At 42.8% G+C, this 24830-nt stretch overlaps 2 protein-coding genes across 2 annotated transcripts; both read left to right on the top strand.

Moving 5' to 3' along the window:
• Nucleotides 1-675: 675 nt before the first annotated feature.
• On the top strand, nt 676-8229 carry LOC117455501 (pneumococcal serine-rich repeat protein-like). Its single transcript, XM_034095010.1, has 4 exons — nt 676-710; nt 868-1133; nt 1269-1376; nt 1883-8229. Exons 1-4 carry the CDS (start codon nt 676-678, stop codon nt 8227-8229), a joined length of 6756 nt encoding a protein of 2251 aa, XP_033950901.1.
• A 2701-nt stretch (nt 8230-10930) lies between these two features.
• Nucleotides 10931-22656, top strand: zc3h12ab (zinc finger CCCH-type containing 12Ab). Its single transcript, XM_034094693.2, has 6 exons — nt 10931-11032; nt 12789-13330; nt 19204-19343; nt 20393-20627; nt 20788-20888; nt 21012-22656. Exons 2-6 carry the CDS (start codon nt 12813-12815, stop codon nt 21893-21895), a joined length of 1878 nt encoding a protein of 625 aa, XP_033950584.1. The 5' UTR covers nt 10931-11032; nt 12789-12812; the 3' UTR covers nt 21896-22656.
• The last annotated feature ends 2174 nt before the right edge of the window (nt 22657-24830 follow it).

The following is a 24830-nucleotide window of genomic DNA, read 5'->3' as shown; positions in this document are numbered from 1 at the left end:
TTTTTCCCTATTCTTGCAGTCTTGCTCTCTGGAGCTTCAAACTTCGAAACTTTCCTCTCAACCTCAGCAAGAAATGGAATATGTGCTTTTCTGATACAATTGCGTACAGATTTATTCAAACTAGGTGTAAATAAACAGTCCTTTACAAAAACTATAAAAATGTATGTCAACAAGGGTGGTATTATATACCTATATTTGTTCCGATACAAGTACATTTCTAAAATCCTTTTCAGAAAAGAGTTTAGGTCATTAATGAATTGTACATGTACAGTACATGCAGTGTATAAAGGATATACTGTAGCTACATTGACTCGTTCCTGAAGACTAATTTTACTAACTGAACTGTTATGATATAATCTGTTCACAATTGTAATGTAGCTCTTAGGCTTTGTGTCTTTCTTTCTCTCTCCCTCCTATTCAAATAAAAGATTAGGGAGTAGAAACATGCAAAATAATATTTGATTGTTATGCTCACTGTTACAGCAGCTCACTCACACTCAAACAGTTGAGTTTGTCAGTCATCTCCACGGGTGGAAGCTTTTCTTGTGAAACATTTTGCATATTGACAATCGGGGAAAATATGTCTTGGAAAGAAAGCTAAACAACATCTGGGAAATAAAGCTAAACAAATCCTGATCAAGCTCACTGGAACATCGATTAGTCAAGAAACCGATCATGGAGATCCATCTTTACATCTGGCTTCTCTCTATGTAAGTAGGACCTATAATTGATAATTGTGTTGAATGGTTTTTGGCAAAAATGTTCCTGTGTAGACAGTTTTTATTTGCCTGTTGTTAAACAACTAGTTCAACTTTCTTCTGTTATTGAAATATTTACACTATCATAATCGTGTCTTCCCCCCATCAGAATAACCGCCTGTTCAGGAAAAGGTTTCAATGATAAAGAAACCCTGGATTCACAATTTCATAACCTGGACTGGATGAAGTCTATTCCTGACGAGACTCCAGTCTCTGCTATCTCAATTCCTGGAACACACAAAAGCTTGTCACGATATGGAAAATATAAATGTCAAGTTTGGACCTTGAAAGACCAACTTAATGTGGGAATACGATATTTTGGTTTGCATGTTGAGACTAGGCTGCGGGATAAAGACAACATTTATATTCTGGATGGTAATATGATGTTTTGGAAAGACATTCGATTTGATGAAGTTCTAACGGAGATGATCAATTTCTTATCAGACCACAGTAGTGAGACTGTGCTGTTGAAAGTGAGTCTCCATCATTCTTTCTTTTACAAATCAAAAGTTGACAAACTGATGAAGAAATTGATTGAAAACTTCCAAAATAATATATTGATTACATGGAAAGTACCAAATATGAAAGAGGCAAGGGGCAGGATTATTTTTCTCCAGAGTAAAACATTTAATGATGGAACAGTAACCTACAAATCAAAGTTATTTGAACATAAAAAGCTAAAGAATGTTGAAGCTCAAATAGAGCACCACAAGACATACATGTGTGGCGATTTTATTGTAAGGACAAACCGTAAGGCAAAAGGGTGGGCAATTCCTAAAACATTGGCTAAAGACATTAACATGCAGCTTTATGACCTTGTTGTGGAACATAATAGAACCTCCTCTAACCGGGGCTGCTTAGGTGTCATAAGCATGGACTTCCCGAGTGCCGATCTGATTAGATACATCACTCAACTGAGTCCTTGCAATTGTGGTCAAGGTGCAAAAGGAAGACATGGGGGAGCGAGACCACAAATGACCATCGAGCCACCAATTAAAATGGACATAGAGACAACCACTGAAGATGAAGACCTTTTTTTTCCATCTTTTGATACAGAACCTACAACCCAATCTTTAACATCCGGTCATATTACAGATTCATTTAAAACAACACCTCCACCAGAGCCCACAACACCTCCACCAGAGCCAACAACACCTCCACCGGAGCACACAACACCTCCACCAGAGCACACAACACCTCCACCGGAGCCCACAACACCTCCACCAGAGCCCACAACACCTCCACCAGAGCCAAGAACACCTCCACCGGAGCACACAACACCTCCACCAGAGCACACAACACCTCCACCGGAGCCCACAACACCTCCACCGGAGCCAACAACACCTCCACCGGAGCCCACAACACCTCCACCGGAGCCCACAACACCTCCACCGGAGACCACAACACCTCCACCGGAGCCCACAACACCTCCACCGGAGCCAACAACACCTCCACCGGAGCCCACAACACCAACGGAGCCCACAACACCTCCACCAGAGCCCACAACACCTCCACCGGAGCCAACAACACCTCCACCGGAGCCCACAACAACTCCACCGGAGCCCACAACACCTCCACCACAGCCAACAACACCTCCACCGGAGCCCACAGCAGAACCTCCACCGGAGCCTACTACACCAGAGCCATCAACATCTCCACCCGAGCCCACAAAATCTCCAGCAGAGCCCACAACAGAACCTCCCCCAGAGCCAACAACACCTCCACCTCCACCAGAGCCTACAACACCTCCACCGGAGCCTACAACACCTCCACCGGAGCGCACAACACCTCCACCAGAGCCTACAAAATCTCCACCAGAGTCCACAACAGAACCTCCACCGGAGCCCACTACACCAGAGCCAACAACACCTCCACCCGAGCCCACAACACCTCCACCAGAGCCCACAGCAGAACCTCCACCAGAGCCCACAACGCCTCCACCAGAGCATACAACAACACCTCCACCAGCGCCAACAACACCTCCACCAGAGCCCACAACACCTCCACCAGAGCCCACAACACCTCCACCAGAGCCAACAACACCTCCACCAGAGCCCACAACACCTCCACCAGAGCCAACAACACCTCCACCAGAGCCCACAACACCTCCACCAGAGCCCACAACACCTCCACCAGAGCCAACAACACCTCCACCAGAGCCCACAACATCTCCACCAGAGCCCACAACAGAACCTCCACCAGCACCAACAACAGCTCCACCAGAGCCAACACCACCTCCACCAGAGCCCACACCACCTCCACCAGAGCCCACAACAGAACCTCCACAGGAGCCTACAAGAGAACGTCCACCAGAGCCCACAACGCCTCCACCAGAGCCCACAACGCCTCCACCAGAGCATACAACAGAACCTCCACCAGAGCCCACAACAGAACCTCCACCAGAGCCTACAACACCTCCACCAGAGTCCACAACAGAACTTCTACCAGAGCCCACAACATCTCCACCAGAGTCTACAACACCTCCACCAAAGCCCACAACAGAACCTCCACCAGAGCCCACAACATCTCCACCAGAGCCCACAACATCTCCAGCAGAGCCCACAACAGAACCTCCACCGGAGCCTACAAGAGAACCTCTACCAGAGCCAACAACACCTCCACCAGAGCCCACAACATCTCCACCAGAGCCCACAACAGAACCTCCACCGGAGCCTACAAGAGAACCTCCACCAGAGCCCACAACGCCTCCACCAGAGCATACAAAAGAACCTCCACCAGAGCCCACAACAGAACCTCCACCAGCGCCAACAACAGCTCCACCAGAGACAACACCACCTCCACCAGAGCCCACAACACCTCCACCAGAGCCAACACCACCTCCACCAGAGCCAACAGAACCTCCACCAGAGCCCACAACAGAACCTCCACCAGAGCCTACAAGAGAACCTCCACCAGAGCCCACGACGCCTCCACCAGAGCATACAACAGAACCTCCACCAGAGCCCACAACAGAACCTCCACCAGAGTCCACAACAGAACCTCCACCAGAGTCCACAACAGAACCTCTACCAGAGCCCACAACAGAACCTCCAGCAGAGTCTACAACACCTCCACCAGAGCCCACAACACCTCCACCAGAGCCAACAACACCTCCACCAGAGCCAACAGAACCTCCACCAGCGCCAACAGAACCTCCACCAGAGCCCACAACACCTCCACCAGAGCTCACAACTCCTCCACTAGAGCCAACAACACCTCCACCGGAGCCCACAACAACTCCACCGGAGCCCACAACACCTCCACCACAGCCAACAACACCTCCACCGGAGCCCACAGCAGAACCTCCACCGGAGCCTACTACACCAGAGCCATCAACATCTCCACCCGAGCCCACAAAATCTCCAGCAGAGCCCAAAACAGAACCTCCCCCAGAGCCAACAACACCTCCACCTCCACCAGAGCCTACAACACCTCCACCGGAGCCTACAACACCTCCACCGGAGCGCACAACACCTCCACCAGAGCCTACAAAATCTCCACCAGAGTCCACAACAGAACCTCCACCGGAGCCCACTACACCAGAGCCAACAACACCTCCACCCGAGCCCACAACACCTCCACCAGAGCCCACAGCAGAACCTCCACCGGAGCCCACTACACCAGAGCCCACAACGCCTCCACCAGAGCATACAACAACACCTCCACCAGCGCCAACAACACCTCCACCAGAGCCCACAACACCTCCACCAGAGCCCACAACACCTCCACCAGAGCCCACAACACCTCCACCAGAGCCCACAACACCTCCACCAGAGCCAACAACACCTCCACCAGAGCCCACAACACCTCCACCAGAGCCAACAACACCTCCACCAGAGCCAACAACACCTCCACCAGAGCCCACAACACCTCCACCAGAGCCCACAACACCTCCACCAGAGCCCACAGCAGAACCTCCACCGGAGCCCACTACACCAGAGCCCACAACGCCTCCACCAGAGCATACAACAACACCTCCACCAGCGCCAACAACACCTCCACCAGAGCCCACAACACCTCCACCAGAGCCCACAACACCTCCACCAGAGCCCACAACACCTCCACCAGAGCCCACAACACCTCCACCAGAGCCAACAACACCTCCACCAGAGCCCACAACACCTCCACCAGAGCCAACAACACCTCCACCAGAGCCCACAACACCTCCACCAGAGCCCACAACATCTCCACCAGAGCCCACAACAGAACCTCCACCAGCACCAACAACAGCTCCACCAGAGCCAACACCACCTCCACCAGAGCCCACAACGCCTCCACCAGAGCCCACAACGCCTCCACCAGAGCATACAACAGAACCTCCACCAGAGCCCACAACAGAACCTCCACCAGAGTCCACAACAGAACTTCTACCAGAGCCCATAACAGAACCTCCAGCAGAGTCTACAACACCTCCACCAAAGCCCACAACAGAACCTCCACCAGAGCCCACAACATCTCCACCAGAGCCCACAACATCTCCACCAGAGCCCACAACAGAACCTCCACCGGATCCTACAAGAGAACCTCCACCAGAGCCCACGACGCCTCCACCAGAGTATACAAAAGAACCTCCACCAGAGCCCACAACAGAACCTCCACCAGCGCCAACAACAGCTCCACCAGAGACAACACCACCTCCACCAGAGCCAACACCACCTCCACCAGAGCCAACAGAACCTCCACCAGAGCCCACAACAGAACCTCCACCAGAGCCTACAAGAGAACCTCCACCAGAGCCCACGACGCCTCCACCAGAGCATACAAAAGAACCTCCACCAGAGCCCACAACAGAACCTCCACCAGAGTCCACAACAGAACCTCCACCAGAGTCCACAACAGAACCTCTACCAGAGCCCACAACAGAACCTCCAGCAGAGTCTACAACACCTCCACCAGAGCCCACAACACCTCCACCAGAGCCAACAACACCTCCACCAGAGCCAACAGAACCTCCACCAGCGCCAACAACAGCTCCACCAGAGCCAACAGAACCTCCACCAGAGCCCACAACACCTCCACCAGAGCCCACAACAGAACCTCCACCGGAGCCTACAAGAGAACCTCCACCAGAGCCCACGACGCCGCCACCAGAGCATATAACAGAACCTCCACCAGAGCGCACAACAGAACCTCCACCAGAGCCTACAACAGAACCTCCAGCAGAGTCTACAACACCTCCACCAGAGCCCACAACACCTCCACCAGAGCCAACACCACCTCCACCAGAGCCTACAACAGAACCTCCACCGGAGCCTACAAGAGAACCTCCACCAGAGCCCACAACGCCTCCACCAGAGCCAACAACGCCTCCACCAGAGCCCACAACGCCTCCACAAGAGCACACAACAGAACCTCCACCAGAGCCTACAACACCTCCACCAGAGCCCACAACAGAACCTCCACCAGAGCCAACACCACCTCCACCAGGGCCCACAACACCTCCACCAGAGCCAACACCACCTCCACCAGAGCCCACAACAGAACCTCCAGCAGAGTCTACAACACCTCCACCAGAGCCAACACCACCTCCACCAGAGCCAACGACACCTCCACCAGAGCCCACAACAGAACCTCCACCGGAGCCTACAAGAGAACCTCCACCAGAGCCCACGACGCCTCCACCAGAGCATACAACAGAACCTCCACCAGAGCCCACAACAGAACCTCCAGCAGAGTCTACAACACCTCCACCAGAGCCCACAACACCTCCACCAGAGCCCACAACACCTCCACCAGAGCCAACAGAACCTCCACCAGCGCCAACAACAGCTCCACCAGAGCCAACAGAACCTCCACCAGAGCCCACAACACCTCCACCAGAGCCCACAACAGAACCTCCACCGGAGCCTACAAGAGAACCTCCACCAGAGTCCACAACGCCTCCACCAGAGCCAACACCACCTCCACCAGAGCCCACAACAGAACCTCCAGCAGAGTCTACAACACCTCCACCAGAGCCAACACCACCTCCACCAGAGCCAACGACACCTCCACCAGAGCCCACAACAGAACCTCCACCGGAGCCTACAAGAGAACCTCCACCAGAGCCCACGACGCCTCCACCAGAGCATACAACAGAACCTCCACCAGAGCCCACAACAGAACCTCCAGCAGAGTCTACAACACCTCCACCAGAGCCCACAACACCTCCACCAGAGCCCACAACACCTCCACCAGAGCTAACAGAACCTCCACCAGCGCCAACAACAGCTCCACCAGAGCCAACAGAACCTCCACCAGAGCCCACAACACCTCCACCAGAGCCCACAACAGAACCTCCACCGGAGCCTACAAGAGAACCTCCACCAGAGTCCACAACGCCTCCACCAGAGCCCACGACGCCGCCACCAGAGCATATAACAGAACCTCCAGCAGAGTCTACAACACCTCCACCAGAGCCAACACCACCTTCACCAGAGCCCACAACAGAACCTCCACCGGAGCCTACAAGAGAACCTCCACCAGAGCCCACAACGCCTCCACCAGAGCCAACAACGCCTCCACCAGAGCCCACGACGCCTCCACCAGAGCACACAACAGAACCTCCACCAAAGCCTACAACACCTCCACCAGAGCCCACAACAGAACCTCCACCAGAGCCAACACCACCTCCACCAGAGCCAACACCACCTCCACCAGAGCCCACAACAGAACCTCCAGCAGAGTCTACAACACCTCCACCAGAGCCCACAACACCTCCACCAGAGCCAACACCACCTCCACCAGAGCCCACAACACCTCCACCAGAGCCCACAACAACACCTCCACCAGAGCCAACAACAGAACCTCCACCGGAGCCTACAAGAGAACCTCCACCAGAGCCCACGACGCCTCCACCAGAGCATACAACAGAACCTCCACCAGAGCCCACAACACCTCCACCAGAGCCAACACCACCTCCACCAGAGCCAACGACACCTCCACCAGAGCCCACAACAGAACCTCCACCAGAGCCTACAAGAGAACCTCCACCAGAGCCCACGACGCCTCCACCAGAGCATACAACAGAACCTCCACCAGAGCCCACAACAGAACCTCCACCAGAGCCTACAACACCTCCACCAGAGTCCACAACAGAACCTCTACCAGAGCCCACAACAGAACCTCCAGCAGAGTCTACAACACCTCCACCAAAGCCCACAACAGAACCTCTACCAGAGCCCACAACAGAACCTCCAGCAGAGTCTACACCTCCACCAAAGCCCACAACAGAACCTCCACCAGAGCCAACAACACCTCCACCAGAACCCACAACACCTCCACCAGAGCCCACAACAGAACCTCCACCAGCGCCAACAACAGCTCCACCAGAGCCCACAACACCCCCACCAGGGCGCACAACAGAACCTCCACCAAAGCCAACAACACCTCCACCGGAACCCACAACACCTCCACCGGTGCCAATAATACCTCCCCCGGAACCCACAACACCTCCACCACATCGGATGTATCGACCAACCCCTCTGTCTAATGCATTATATCCAGTTGTGATCCCTATTATCCCCCTTAAAATAGAGCCCAAAACACAGTGGAGAAGGCGTAACTGTCATAGAGGGTAAATCGAGTAAAAAAATCCCTACGGTAGAATAACATTTTCTTCTAGAGTAAACATTGAATAAAAAGATTATTCTGACCATGTTGATTTTTGTCTCAGATATTTAGTCCTTTCGGTACTCAAATCATTCAGAATATTGTTTGAAATCTTTCACAAAGTTCTCACTATTTAACTGTAACACAATTATGATCTGAATCTTAGCAACATGTCTTTTGTCAAAGATTTGAAAAATGTGTCCTCCCTACTGCATGAACATGTCTTAAACAGTGTGATTTATAAATTAACTAAAGCAAGCACTTGACATATACTGTGGGTTTGAATAATTCCTTTCTGAAAATATGTGAAACCCTTTTGTAGCATGAAGTATATCATTGTTAAAAATATGGCCTTGTCCCGCTTTGGTGAAAACCTTAAATCAACTGTGGTTTGTGAATTTGCCTTAAAGGAGACCTATCATGCTATATTTAAATGATATAGTGTATGACCATACTACAAAAACTACAAAACTATTTATAGACCCTATTTGTAAATGTATCTAACAGACAAATACATTGTAACGTTTTTTCATAGATTAAGCTACCCAGGCCAGCAGTGACAGAAATTACAATTATTATTGATCAAAAAAGTATTCAGATTTACAAGAGATCCGCATGAGTAAAAGGACAAATCTAAAAAATACTCCATTGTAAAAAAACAGTCCTGAATGCAAATTGTTACTTCAGTAGAAATGAATTTATCGGTTATCTGCCAAATGCTGGTCAAATATTCAAGGGTTTAGATTTGCATCATCCCTCACCATTCAAAAAACAATGTTAATCTTTTGAGCAACGAATACAATTTGAACATGTAGCCCTTTGGCTGGTGGTGTTGCACCCTTATTGTAAGCTAAATGTATCTTTTGTATCAAAAGTAAAAGTACTCCTAATGCAGAATCGCTCCTCAGTGTTATATTATCACATAATTATTATAATATTCTGTTCTTATCCATAACGAATGTATGGAAAAGTATTTTAATGTTGGTCAATATGGAGACCATTTTAGATTTTTTTTATGAAAAAATTAAGTGAAAGTGTCGTTTAAATGTAGGAAAATAAACACATATCTTTCTCTAAAATGAAGTGAAGTCTAAACATAAAATGGAAATACTCAAGTAAAGTACAAGTATGCCATACTTAGTAACTTGAGTTAATTGACTTAGTCACTTTCATAAATATTTTCCAAAATAATATATATTATTCCAAAGAGATCCACTCTGCGATGATTCAGTTGGATGCTAATACTACTTTTCATTTTATGCTACGATTATTTCTAGATTTTGGAGGCCAATATGCTACTGTTTTGTCAACTGTTTATTTGATAACAGTCAGGTACTTTAGCAGATTTAGATTAGAATAATCATGTATTGATTTAGGTTATTATTATTAATGATCCATTTCTACATTTTTTTATTATTATTATTATGTATTAATAGATCTGGCTTACTAAAGTAGGCCTCTAAATCATATCCATTTTGGTAGTACTTTACATTGTAATTTTAATACACTGTCTTGTAGGTACTTGCAGCCCAGTTTAGGCTAATTCTACATTGTGGTGATGCACTTTTACTTGCTTTACCTAATTTTTGTTTCCCAATTTTCCTCATGCATGCATATGTAATTGATAGAGAACTCCCCTCAGAGGCAGCGGTGGGAGGTAACTAACTACATACTTGTGCTTTACTTGAGTATTTGAATCTAATGCTTCTTTGTAATTCTACTCCACTACAATTCAGAGGTAAATTGGGTATTTTTGCTCCACTACATGTATTTGGTACATTTCGTTACTTTACAGATTTGGATTAATGATGGGAAATATAATCAATACTTAAAATCAGACTTTAGTTACACCTGCAGTAAATTAACCATCTACCATGCAGTATACAAAGTCATTAAAACTAGCTGCACCTTTACCAGCTTTGATAACACTTTAAAGGTCCCCTATTATACTGTTTTTCATCAATTATATTATAGGTCTCAGATATATACAAACATGTCTCTGAAGTGTTTTGCTCGAAATACCAAACAGCTCGTGAATTGTGGCATCCCGTAAACCTTTTTGTTTCAGCCCTGTTTCAAAAGTGTTGATTGCACAGATAAAAAATAAGTGGCTAAAATCTGATCAGCTCATTTTCAGACAGGTTTTATATAAATGGATCAGGACAGAAAGTGAGCGAATCTTTTTCCTGAAACTTTCAGAATCTCTTTACACAGAGGGGACACATGTTTATGTATAAAATAAATGAAAAGTGGATTTTGTATAATCGGTGACCTTTAATGCATCAATAATTATAATCAAAACATATAATACATATTATTCTGAAATGTATCAATTTGCATATATGTATATTTAGATGCCAATACTTTTCTATTTTTACTTGACTAACATTTTGAATGCAGGAGTTTTACTTGTAACAGAGTATTCCTACTCAAGTACAAGATGTGAGTACTTCTCCCACCTCTGCTTGGAGGCAGCAGGTTTATCTGTTTTACTGGTGCTCATGTGACTCGCCCCAACCTGCGCTGCGGACTCATGTGGAGAGAAGGGAAAACCCGACTTCCTTGTTGCCGGCTCACAGCTCCAGAGAGCCGCCTCGTCGACACGTTAGCTCAGCAGCAGCAGATTATTCACCTGGAAATTTAAGAGGAGATCCTCATTCAACAGCTCCTTCGTGTTGTTTAAGGTACGTGTATGTCTCTCATTTTCGCTAGGTTTGAACAAGCGGAAACAGAAACAGCGACTTTTTAAAACTAAGTTGTTTGACACTCTGTTGCCCTGTGTTTATAAAGTACACACCACTTAAACAGAAGATTCAACAATGGTGGAAATATATATTTTTGTAGGCTACTAGATGTTATTAGATTCACTAATGACTCTGTTAAAAGTACTATGCCACAAAGTACCTAGACATCAGGAAAGCCTGCTCGGTTGAAGTCTTTAAAAAAAAAAGAATACTTACAAAATATTCGTACCATTTTTTGCCTTTTGGAAGCTACCGCCTGTTTCTCAATGCACTCTGATGCATGTTTACCTGTCAGCTGATTTTGTGTTGTATGTGCACCTTTTAATGCACACTTTTATCATCGTACCTTTTAATCTACATTTATTTTTTATACGTCTGTTCTATGCTATTTTAAGTTTGTTTTTATGGCTTTTACTGGTAACTGTATTCTATGTGATATACATTTTTTTAAGAGATGTCAACTGTCTACTGTCAAGCACTGCAATTCGTGTATGACAGGTGCTATAGAAATAAAGATTATTATTAATAATAATATTATTATTAAGTTAATTATATTTTTCCTGCACTCTCTTAAGTAAAAGTAAAAACATGATAGTAGGCCTTCCAAAAGTAGCCTCTAGAAGGTCTCTTCAGAATAATGTATATGATTACTTTATAAAGTAGAGCCTACTTAACATGACTGGTGTGCATTTATAATGTAAGTCTAATGTCTTGTTACCTTAATAATAAAAACATTACCTTTTTATATGTTGTAATATTACACTAAATCGGTAAAGTTAAATTCATGTAACGGAGCAAAAGGTCCACTATTTGCCTCTGTATTGTAATGACATAGAAGTACAAAATACCAAAAATAACACGTCATGTAAAGTACAATAACCTCAAAATATATATACATATGTACATTACTTAAGTAAATATATCTTACTTAGTTACTTTCCACCAATACGTTTTACTCTAGTTTCAGATTCTTAGGGAATGACATAATAATCTGTGTTTATTTCCTCTATCAGTTCTTCTTTTATTTCGCATTTAACTTCCGTCAGATGAGGATGACAATATGTTTACACTCAAGCAAAGATATATTTCCCAGGACTGAAAGTCGATTATCTATAGCTAGTTTGATCATATTTTACTCATTTCAGACATTTATCAAACACATAACCTGGTTGTAGCCTTGCAAGTGTGAGAATGTAGTTATTTAATTGTATTGTGATTGTGATACATTTTTGTATTTCTGATTTTGATTGGACAAAGGACACATTTGAAGAGTGGAAAACTGTTATTGGCTTCTTTTATTTATCCATACCTAAAATACCTTACAATGACTCGATTAATACAAAAAGAAATAATGTATAATTAAAATCGTACATTCAGAACCTTATTTATGTATTAGCATCACATTATACTTAAAGTACCAACAAATAAAAGTGACCTGAATTCAGAATACAGTTATCAATTGTCTTGTCATATAACTGAAATATATTTATTGATGCATCAATGTGTTAAATGCTTGTTAAATCAGGTCTAGTGTGGGCACATTTTTTATATATTTTTGTATTAATAATCTGAACCTGAAAATTAACTTCAGTTGTGAAATCAAGGTAGTTAAGTAAAAAGTTCACTTAAGCTTCACAAATTGTATTGCAGTAGAAGTATCAGCACAGTGTCTTATAATGTGTTTTTTCCCCAACAGGTGGAAGGTGTGTGAGTTGAAGACATGAATGCTGATGTTGCTGTCTTCACATCTGGACCTCCATGGAGTAAAATCCCAAACATTAAGAACCTCCCAGACTCCGGCACTTCTTCATGGACCTTCCTTTCGCTCCTACCGGATCCAAACTCCTCCCGTCCGTCCAGTGAGAGAATGCTGCACAGCGGACCCTCTCCCTCCCCGGGCCCCCAGCATCCGGATGCCTTGCTGGACTTCTTCCACAAGCTGGGGTACTCCACGGCCCAGGTTCAGGCCGTTCAGCAGAAGTTCGGCCCCGACATGGACACAGACAAACTCCTGGGGGAGCTGGTGAAGATCGGGGCGAATCAGGAGGCCGGTGGGGGGCCCGAGCAGGGGCCGGTGACCACGATGTCTGTGCTGGTGCCCCGAGGGGAGCCCCAGCCTGCGGGTTCCACCATGCTGCTCCCCCTCGCAGTGTCCTCCCCGCAGAGCAGAGAGGAGATCCCCGAAGAGGACGACGCTCTGAGACCCATCGTTATAGACGGGAGCAACGTGGCCATGAGGTGAGGACCGTGAAATTATGGATTATTCCGCTGAAAAACAAAATAATCAGCACCTATTTTGTTAATCCATAAAAAAATCCCAAAGTTCAACGGTTAAAGCTTCTTAAATATGACAAAGTTCATTTAAAAAAAAAAAAGTTTTAATTAGGTCTTACTCGTTTAATTCAATTAACCTTATTTTTTAAAAGAAAACCATTACTATTTTATAATAATTTAATCCTTTTTGATTGAAAAAATAAACATTTAAAGACTTCATTTTAGGCTTGCTTTTTCCAAAAGACAAAACAATTATTTTTGGAAAGCAATCAACAGATAAATCGATTTTGAAAAAGACTATTAGTTGCAGCCTATAATTGTAATCTGAATATCTTTGATAAAATCACCTCAGGCTTTTATTTCTAGGCTTTATGGACCATGCATGCCATCGATTGATCGAGAAAATAATCAGCAGATTAAGGACAATTAAAAGTTAGTTTCATAAAAACTTGTCTCCTGCTCTAACTGTTTCCACACTTGCTCACTGCTCGAGGACAGGGAGGAGTGAAGCACTTTTTTTTAATCTTTAGTGAAGGAAAGCTTTTACGTTAGAGCTATACTATATATTTGTTTTGGGGTCACACACAGCAAAGTCTCTCTTCTAGGCATTGATAGGAACCAGGAAAATCAATATGAGTAGACCTGGATATTTCCTTTTACCTCAAGTCACTCTATGATTCAGTCTTGTTTTTAGATCATTTCCTCGTTATTAAGGTGATAAGCCTGATAAGAAACGAGGGGAGCTTCCCAACACTGACTCACATCCATCTGATCATTTTATTTGGGTTATAAATAGTGCATAAAGATGAACTGTAGTGGGAGGTTCATGTGATAAAGATTTTATAAACCGAGACAGAGATATGCAGCTTCATGTGAACTTCCACAGGAGTCCGTAGAAAAAACTGCTAACTGTTTAACCCTTTAAATACCAGACCAAGAAAAAAGCTATGGAACAATTATTTGTTTGCATTTTTTTATCAAGTAGGACACAAATAACCACAAACAATTATTTATTTTTTAACTGACCACACAGTTTTGTTTTTATGAGCCTCTACCAACTGGTCGAGCTGGCCTTTTATGATAAAAGTGCATTTTCAACAATCATCATACAGTACAGTATTTGTATGCATCAAACTCAAATAAAACACAAACTGAAATAAAAAAAAAATCTTTTATGGAAAATGAGCAATATATACAACCAGATATATTCATAAAAGATAATAAATTATAATTGTAAACAAAGTAATGTTAAGGGTTTTTCATTCATAAAAAAAAAAAACCGTGCTCATCTTACTGTATATGCTGAATTGGCCTAACAACAAACAACTGGCCTGACAGCAAATGTCTATATCCTGGGTTGGCCTAACTTGCTCATCTGTGTGCAATTTTGGGCTGTATGCCATGCATGAAAGGTGCTATATACATTATTATCACTCTGAGACTCATAAGGCTAGATTTAGTAATATTACCATGAATCTAGCTATGTATTTACCATATTTTATTGGAAAACATCTCTGAAACTCTGAAAAAGTCATATTGCTAGTTTACCATAAAAGGCCAAATCGACCGATTGGTTGATCATATTTTCCAAAAAATAATTACACCCTTGTTAAGACTTTTTTTGTCCATCAAGTTATCTAATTATGTTCAGTCAGTGCTCTGACACTAAAATATGTCAATAATGATATGGTTATGTTAGTGCAATTAATGGCTCACCAATCTTAAATGTTAACACAGAGATCAATACAACACAAACACAGACATGGTTGAGATTAATCATCATTCAGTTGCCTAACAAACAAATAATAATGGAGTAACATCACCTTCTGCCACAGCAGCCAATCGCGGAAATGCCCCCCAGACCAGAAAGATCTCATGTGCTTTATACATGTAAAACACACACGAACATACACTTGAAACAGCATACGTGGCAGAGATGTTCAAACCTTATACAGTCATATATGTTGCATCCTCTGAGTTTGACATGATCCCAGATTTCATGACCTTATTTAGCAGCTACCTACCACACATGCTAATGTATACAACTGTTAAGACTAAATGTACATCGTTTCAACCTAAGCATCGGGCCCCTTTTTCCTGTGTGATCTTAATGAATAACGAAACATACGTTATATAAGGAATCTGCCATAACACACAAAGAGTGATTTCATCAGCAGTGATTTTTAGCATACCAACTTTCTCAGTGGAAGCTATCTGAAGGGCATTCTGTTCGAACCACAGTGACATCTATAGGTTGTGTTGTGCATAACGTGTCAACCAAATGGTAGAGCTGGCTGAATCAGATGGAGATAAACTTTTCTATTTTTTTTACAACAAGATATCAAGACGCAAAATGTGCTCTACCAAATGGTGGCGCTGGCTGTTAAAACCCATTAAGCCCCGAGCCTGTTTTTCAGGTCTCAGGCTCGAAAATGACATTCCCAGAACAAATGACAATATCTTCCCTTCTAAAAGGGTTAAATTAATAATCTTTTTTCTCAAAGCAAGGTTACACCTGTGAGTTGGATGTAGAAGTGTCAGAATCAATATAGATGTTTTTATTTTAAAGTAAAAATTACTTATAGTGAAAACCACCCTTGAATGATGGGATAGTAGACTAAAAGCTGTAGGAGTCCAAACTACAACATATAATAAGTACCCTGTATCAAGATGGATGCAAAACAAGTTAAATTTGACCTTTTTAGAGAGATTTACCGAAAAAAACCCACTTCTGGGGTCATTTGGGTGGATTTGACCTATCTCTGGCCCCCCTTGCTCGATTTTGCTGATTGACATCTCTTTCTAACCGTCAGAGCCAATGGAATCGAGGGGAACTCCCACATACTCCTTATTTGGTAATGTGTGTGTGTGAGACTGACGCATAGCCAAAACCGGAAGCTGCGATAACTCTGGTGGCTACCATTAGCAGCTAATTTTTACTCTCCGATTTTTACATAAAAATGGAATTATGGATTATAAATGAAAATAAATTATCACACAGAAACATTATCAAACTATGGATTAACCGATTCAGCCGCGTTTTTTCTCGTTTTAATGCCATTGAACAAGTCTTTTGATCAGATTGACAGCTACGGTCAGAGGATCTCCCGTAAAAGCTCTGTAAAGGTACGTGTTGTGATGTCTGTGTTTGCTTCCCCTGTCGCGAGTTCGGATCACTCAGTGATGATATATATACCTAAATAATCTGTGGAACCTCAGCTTTAATCGGATATATTGTATGTGCAGGTACGATAAGTAATAAGGGTATCTTTTATCTTGAGTTCTGTGCCAAAGTGCATTAGCATTTTTTGCTCGGGGGTCATTTAGATGCTTCTTATGAGACTTGTGTTTTGTTTTGGTAAAAATGGTTTGTATGGTCAGTTAGCTGAGATTCTTCCCGTTAATCTGGTATAACACATTAATAGGTTCCTAAATATTAAGATGCCCTGAGACACAGTGTCGTGAAAAAAAAAGCTTTGGGGCTTAACAGGAGGGTTAACTGCTAAATGAAAGCAGAATTGACTCAATTTGTTGAATAGGTTGTTCATGTTATTAGCAACATATCTACTATAAAACCTTCTAATATGAATGAAACAGGAGAAGTAATACACAATCTACACTTTCTGCATAGTGCTAACGTCAGGGCTGGCAATGGAATTGAAATGTATCTCTATTACATTTCTTATAAAAACTGTAGTCAGTAACCTCATCCAAGACTAACAAAATTAAATTAACGTAACTTAAATACCATCTGTTTCTTTTGGATTATCTCAATTCCAGGTAATGGCAACATTTCACAACAAGAAAAAGCTTTTTTCACCAACGTTAGAGACTATGATTTAATGATAATTACTAATATTTCTTAGTTTGTCGGTAATTTACCCTTTTTTGTAACCTAAGTATTTAACCCTCTTCTATGTTGCGGCCCAGGTCTGAGTATTTGAAGCTTGCTAACATGTGACCAGTATACTTGTTTAGCACATTAGCATGCTCACATTTGCTAATAACCACCAAACAAAAAGTACAGCTGAGGCTGACGTAGTTCTGCAAATATTTAGTCATAAACCAAAGTAAATTTGACGTGATAGTGACGGTAGATGAAAAGTCAGAGGATCACAAAAGTAGTTATATTTCATCCTGAGGGGGAAATGAATGTCTGTAGCAAATTCCACGGCAATCCATCCAACAGTTCTCTCACTCAAAAGCACCAAAGTGAACCTCATGGTGCTACTGGCACAGATAATACCATACAGTGTTTCCCCTAGGTTTACTGCTTTGGGGGGGGGGGTCAAAAACACTAAACTCACAACTTAAAATGAAAGCGTTTAGTTTATTTAATAAAAGAGCACATGTTCAATGTGGAAAGTGACAGTAGATATAGATTAGTTGCTATATGGTGCTATATATATATATTATTTTTTTTATAATTTTATTTTTTTATATATATATATAAAAAGAAAATTATAAAAAAAAGGAAAATTATTATTTATTTTTTTAAACACCTTGAATTTCAGGGGGGGCGCGGGGATCCGTTGGCGGCGATCCGTTGGCGGGGCGCAGCGCCCCTCCAAGAAAATGGTGGGGGAAACACTGCCATACAAACTAATGATACTTTAGGAGTTCCTGATGAGTTATGATTTGTGCTTAATGCTAACTCTGCATTTGCATTACGCACAGCCTGAGGGAATGTTAAAGGACTGTTATTACATCCTAGGACAATGCAAACATCTACATTACGGCGCCTCCTAACATTTGTCTTTCATGTGTTTGGCATGTGTGCGTACAAGGGCCCTCACACACACTCTGAAACACATCGGGTCATAGACAATCAGCTACTGTTGTTATCTACAGTTGTTAGACTCATATTGCCAGTCATTTTGGGAACTGCCTCAGGGCAGGGGTACACACAACCTTTTCCTCCTTTCACCTCCTCATACCTCAACCTGCACACACAGTTTAAGGAACTAATGGTGAGAGAGTGCACACGTACACAGAGGTTACACACACTGTGTGTTTTCTTGCTGTTTCGGAGTAAACACACCCTTTTATTTTGCATTTTCAAACCGGGCACGCTCGTTCAGGTGAATTGCCGTGAGGCTGCTCAATATGCAAATCAGCACAATGTGACTATGTTCTTGTTTCCTTAAAGGACAGCACTGCTTGTTAAGGAATAAATCATTTCCACATGAACAGGCTCAACAGCATTTCACATCAGCTCTCCTATAAGCTTTTTATACCCTCTTATTCCTCTTTATTATTTGACACTGTCAACTGTCGTGTTTTCACATCAGACCTAAAGTAAACGTGTGTACATATATACATTTGAACTATTCCCTGGCACAGGGTTCTATATACGATATAGGGATGATAATGAAAATTCAACTTAAACTCTCTTTGTGCCAAGGACAATCAGGTGATTTGTAAATTGATAATAAATCAATCTTTTAATATTTTTTTCTAAAGAAAAATCAAGAAATGAGCTGTATCTTGCTTCTTCGACATATCAAACAGTAGGAAGACATTACAATGGGCTTTGAGCGCCTGGGTTGGATATTTCTAAACAATTTAAGACATATTATAGGCCAAACTGTTAATAGATAAAGAAAATATGTTGGTTTAATATCTAACACTTAATTATGAAAGTCAACCTGTTATAGAAAAGTGAACTTACGAGTCTTTAATTAACACGACAAATATTGGGGGTTTGATAAGAGCTGTGATGTTTGAACATCAAAGAGTGGTATCATAAAATACACTTCAGCCTTTGTTCTGAACTGGCTGGACATTTGTTTAATTGTTAACGTGTGAATGTTTCCCATCCCTGTTCCTTCGTTCAGCCACGGGAACAAGGAAGTGTTCTCTTGTCTGGGAATCCAGCTGGCTGTGGACTTCTTCATGGACAGAGGTCACAGTGAAGTCACCGTGTTTGTTCCCTCGTGGAGGAAGGAGCAGCCTCGGCCAGATGTTCCCATCACAGGTCAGACGACTGCCATTTATACCCGTTGTAAAGTTTCTACTTCCTTCTTCGTCTGCCACCGTGCCGACACACAATTACGCCCTCAAGTTTGATTGCATCCAAGGTGTGGTGGTGTTTTTATGACGTATCATTGTTCTTTTTGTTATTAGAGGTTGGGCCTCCTCATTATTAATTTTCTGTAAGCAAAAATGTAAAACATTTACATTTTGCAGCATCTAGAAAGTGTGAATTTGCAGTTTTTAATGTTTTATATCTTTTCAAACTTTTTATTAAAACTGCTATTCAAATAAAACACTTGGAGAAGGTAATTGGGAACAAAATAAATAATAATGATTGGATTATTGTTGCAGTCTAATTTGAGGACTTGAATAGACTTGACCATTTGATTTGAGCTCTGTGCAACAGAGTGAGCGATGCTGCTTACAATGGGGAAATACCCTTTGTAGGTTTGGTTTCTTCCCATTTGCCAGTAAATGATCATTATGTGTAAATAATGTAGATACAATCTCAAAAGATAAAAGTGCAGGGTTTTTCCACTGGTGTGAGATACCAAAAGATAACCATTTGAGCTTTTGGTTACATCTGAAACCCACCGTACTGCTTGTTTGCTTTATATACAGATTGCTCATGCTGATAAATATTTTATTTTGCACGATGTACTTGTAACGGGTCAAATCTCTCTGCTGGGAAAGAACACAAATGAATATGCATTTGTAGTTTCCTGAAATATGGTGGTTATTATTTAGCTTATGATCTGTAATGATTGACTTTAAGTGGCTTCACTCCATATTTTTAAATGACAATGTGAAAGTGGTCTGTTGAATTGATAAATCTACTTTTTTGTACCAGATTGTTATCCTGTTTATGTTTGCTGTATGTTTGCATTATAAAATGTGAGTCTATGGAGATTGACCATCAAGTTAACAGAACAGGTTAACAGGAACTGCAGTTTTTGTTTGACAGTGACAGGACTCCAAACTGCTGTCTTTTACCTGATGGATATTTTCAGTTACTACAGGTTTAACTGTGATGTTATGCTTGGTTTAAAGATCAGCACATTCTCCGAGACCTGGAGAAAAGGAAGATTGTGGTGTTCACGCCATCAAGACGTGTTGCGGGCAAACGGGTGGTCTGTAACGACGACTGTTTCATCGTCAAGCTGGGCTACGAGTCTGACGGCATCATCGTGTCCAATGACATGTACCGAGACCTTCAGGGAGAGAAGCCTGAGTGGAAGCGCTTCATTGAGGAGAGGCTGCTCATGTATTCCTTTGTTAATAACAAGTGAGTTTTGCCTTTTATAGACACTAAGTTCCCTGTCCACTTTCATATTGAGGTCAAGGGTTCACATTTTGGCTGTAACTTTGATGTATAGTGCAAATTAACTGGTTGGTAGAGGCAGTAATTCTAGGTTTACTAATGTTTTAATTTCCCCCTCACTAAGGTTTATGCCTCCCGATGATCCTCTGGGCCGCTACGGACCGACCCTTGAAAACCTTTTGCGGAAGTTTCCAAAGACTCAGAAAAAACAACTATGTCCTTATGGTGAGAACAATTCGCCTTACTGGTCTTGCTTGGCAGGTGTCACAAATACTTTCTGTTTCATAGCTTAGTATCAGATACAAAAATCATCTGCACTACTAAATATTCTGTTTCATTCTACCTCAGGGAAGAAATGCACTTATGGGATTAAATGTAAATTCCACCATCCAGAGCGAGCCAAACAGTCCAACCGTTCTGTTGCCGACGAGCTTCGGGTCAACGCTAAGCACCCGTCCACCGCTCAGAAACAATCCTCCACTCGCTCCAGTCCTGTGCCGGGACAGAGCCTCTCGCTGGTAGAGGACATGGCACGGAAACTGACTTTGGGACCCGAGAGTGGTTCCCTAAAGAAAGATCATAAAAGTCACCGCTCCAGCAAGAAGGCCACATCTAAAAAGGAGAAGCGCTTGACTCCTGACCTCATGTCAGTGCGGCAGAGTGTCTCTTGGGAGCAGCTGGACTCTGGTTTAGGCTCTATAGACAGTCAGCCAATGGAGGCTCCTCAGAGTGTGTGTGATCACCAGTATGGGACGGCGTATGAGAGCATGCAGAACAGCCACAGTGTGAGACAGCAGTACAGCCCTCCCTGCAGCTGCTGCTCACATGGCCCTTCCTCTGGAGGCACGACGCCTGCTTTCCAGCACCAAAACCAGCATTACAGCATTCCCTACATGCATCAGTACCCCAGCTACAACGAATACCCGGTGAGTGCGTACAGTCAGCCGACAGACTTCCAGCACAGCAGAGCCCACAGCCACCATCAGCGGCAGTACTGGTCCGACCCAATAGGGGCTCATCCTCAGGTGGACCAGCGCCTTTCGAGGGAGCGCTCTCAGTGGGAGGCTCCTCCGGGGTCCAGACCTGGCGGGCAGGAGAGGGAGGTTGTGAGAAAGAAGCTGCTTGCTATCTTCAGCGTCAACTTGGTAGATGCAGCCATGGATATGTATCCTCAGCTGATGGATCCACAGATGCTGGTAGTGGAGATCCTAAAGCTGCAGAGTCATAAATAGTCGCTGAGACGAGATCCAGCGATGATGTTCAGAAAAGTGAAACATGAGTTTGTGTTTTTGTGTATTGTGGTATCCACCTTGCTGTAAACCGTACTTGAATGCCTTTTTTAGACCATGGTTTAGTCCAGGCATTATTCCACAGGTATTTCCTACAATCTCTTGTTAACATAGGAACTAAATAATCTTTTTAATGCTTAGAGGCCAGTGTGCAAAAGGCCAAAACACATACAAAAATGTTTTGTTAAAAACAATATCTGTGTACAAGTGGACTAGTCCTGTATTTGAGCTTCTTTTTAACTGTTACATTGTAAGTAAGATAAGAGGCAGTATGCTGTTGATACAAATTGTATCTTTATTGTATCTTTATTTAATTAATTAAAGGGAGAAGTGGATTTGAATGCCATTATATGGGATTTAAAACGACACCCTGTTACTGTCAACTCAGAATGTACTCTATTTGTGTACACTTGTAATCGATCCAATATTACTGTCAACTTGTATTATGCCTGTTATGTCTTTTCGTGTCATGTTGGCACTGTGCCTGTTATGCTTTTGCTAGAGTTGGGCGATAATTCAGATGGATCCACCCTTCACTTTTTTTTCCTTGTACGATGTGAGGGTCTAAGGACAGAGGGTGTCGTATTGTCATACTGATATTCTGTACACACTGTGAAGTCCACTGAGACAAATGTAACATTTGTGATATTGGGCTATATAGATAAACATTGATTGATTGATTGATTGATTGATTGATTGATTGATTGATTGATTCAGTAAAAGCTTCTTGTTTATTAAACAATGTGTTGTGTTGTCAATTATTCAGAGCAATTGTTAATATAATTAACAATTAATCTCACAGAAAATGAGATTTAAAACAGAGAACTGGTTTTATGATGCTAAGTAGTCTTGTTTATTTGCTTTTGCTATGTTTGTTTTTTTACTTTATCCTTATTCTCCATTTTCCCACATGTATTATTTTTGGCCTCAGATCTTGTCTGCACAAGAAAACATGTTCATCACACCCTTCAACTTTGACTCTAACTTTGCCAAAACTACTTGGATATGTTTCTTTTTCACCAGAAGCGTTTTATGTGCAGCAATTAACAACGATCTCCTCATTAAAAGATTAACTTTTAGATAATTGGGACAATAGCATAAAGCCCAGGGTAACATCTTTTATCCTATTACGAAAGAAGATATAAAACTAGGAAAAGCAACACATATTTGATTAAATGGTAATGAATTGTTCGAAATGTATTGGTGTCATCATAGTAAACAATGACCACGTGTTTAGAATACTAGGTAAATTAAATCTTGAGTATTTGTAATTCATTAAGTTTGTTTGTGCAGGTTTATCAGTCATTGTATACACTTGTGTTGTGCTTTACAGCAACCTATGGTTCTAAGAAGTGAAGCCAATTGGGAAGTGTCTGAAATGTGCATTCTTTCACTGGGGGTGAAAACAAGTCTGATTGTATATTGGTAAATGAGAACATGACCCTACACCTCCCTTCATTTATTACCTCAGTTCATATTATTTGTATTATAATGAGTTTGTCGTCTCACTTTCTATTTTCAAGTCTTTTTGAATACACCTTGATATTAACTTTGTAACCCATAGCCCCAATTAAAGTGAAACTAGACAATAAAGCAGGACACCTTTTAGGACGTGGCTACCATTTGATTGACAGGTCACCCACCATGACGTCTGGGTCGTATGCACTTAAATGTATTTTACGTTTTACACAGAATTATGAACAAATACCTCATTCCATTGAAGCACAGCAAATGTATGTGCTCTGATGAGAAATATGTATATGCAAAACATGTTTGTTGTCTTTGCACAGCGCTGAGGTCTGTAAGAACATCTCTTCTATGCAGCTAAAACGCATACATTCAGCGGTTTGAGTTTAATTTGTTTTTAACATGACATGTCAAAACTTGTTCTGTGACATTAAACCACCTTATGTTTTAAAAAACCATTTCGTCCAATTAAGGTCAAATGTTCAATGATCAATCACTGTCAGGATCATTTCCATGATCTCATTCACAGTTACCACACACTGTGTTGGTCATTGTTACACAGTGAGGTTTAGCCACGGGCCGCTTAACCGACAAACAAGCTGCTGGAGGAAAGGGAAAGATGAAAAACATTTAACCCTCCTGTTGTCTTCAGGTCAAATCTGACCGATTGACTACTTTCGTCAATCATAACTTTTTTGTTGTACGTTCGATTGCATTAAGGCTTCATGATATCCTTCACCATAGACATTTGAACATATACAATTGCTGATCACCACTTTCGTTGAATGTTGGATGATTTAGTCAACTTTGTAACACCCATGGTGTTCCCGGTCATAAGACCGTAAAGAAAAGGAATTAGTAACCATCCGGATCAGATAAAACACACACACACACACACACACACACACACACACACACACACACACACACACACACACACACACACACACACACACACACACACACACACACACACACACACACACACACACACACACACACACACACACACACACACACACACACACACACACACACACACACACACACACACACACACACACAATTTGACACATGTCCCGCTCTTATGTGCCCATCCCCCCACACGGATCACACCTGGCCCACGCAATACATGTTCAGTGTCTATTCTTTGTATATTTACTGCAGTTTTTCATGTACCAGTAGTCTGATACAATGTGTACAGTTTGAAAGGGTGTTCAATGACATTTGGTGATGATCAATGTTTTTTGTGTTAATGTAATAGCAGTTAAAACAGGACCGGTCACATTTGACCACGAACACCAAAGTAAGGGGGGGGGAACAAAGACAATAGGAGGGTTAAGTGAGATTTATGACTCAATCACGGAAACGGTTTTACATAAATATGCTCTGGCGGTACTTGCTTGTGCTG

Source organism: Pseudochaenichthys georgianus, chromosome 11, assembly GCF_902827115.2.
Source record: "Pseudochaenichthys georgianus chromosome 11, fPseGeo1.2, whole genome shotgun sequence".
NCBI lineage: Eukaryota > Metazoa > Chordata > Actinopteri > Perciformes > Channichthyidae > Pseudochaenichthys > Pseudochaenichthys georgianus.
This window is presented reverse-complemented; position numbering and strand designations above follow the sequence as displayed.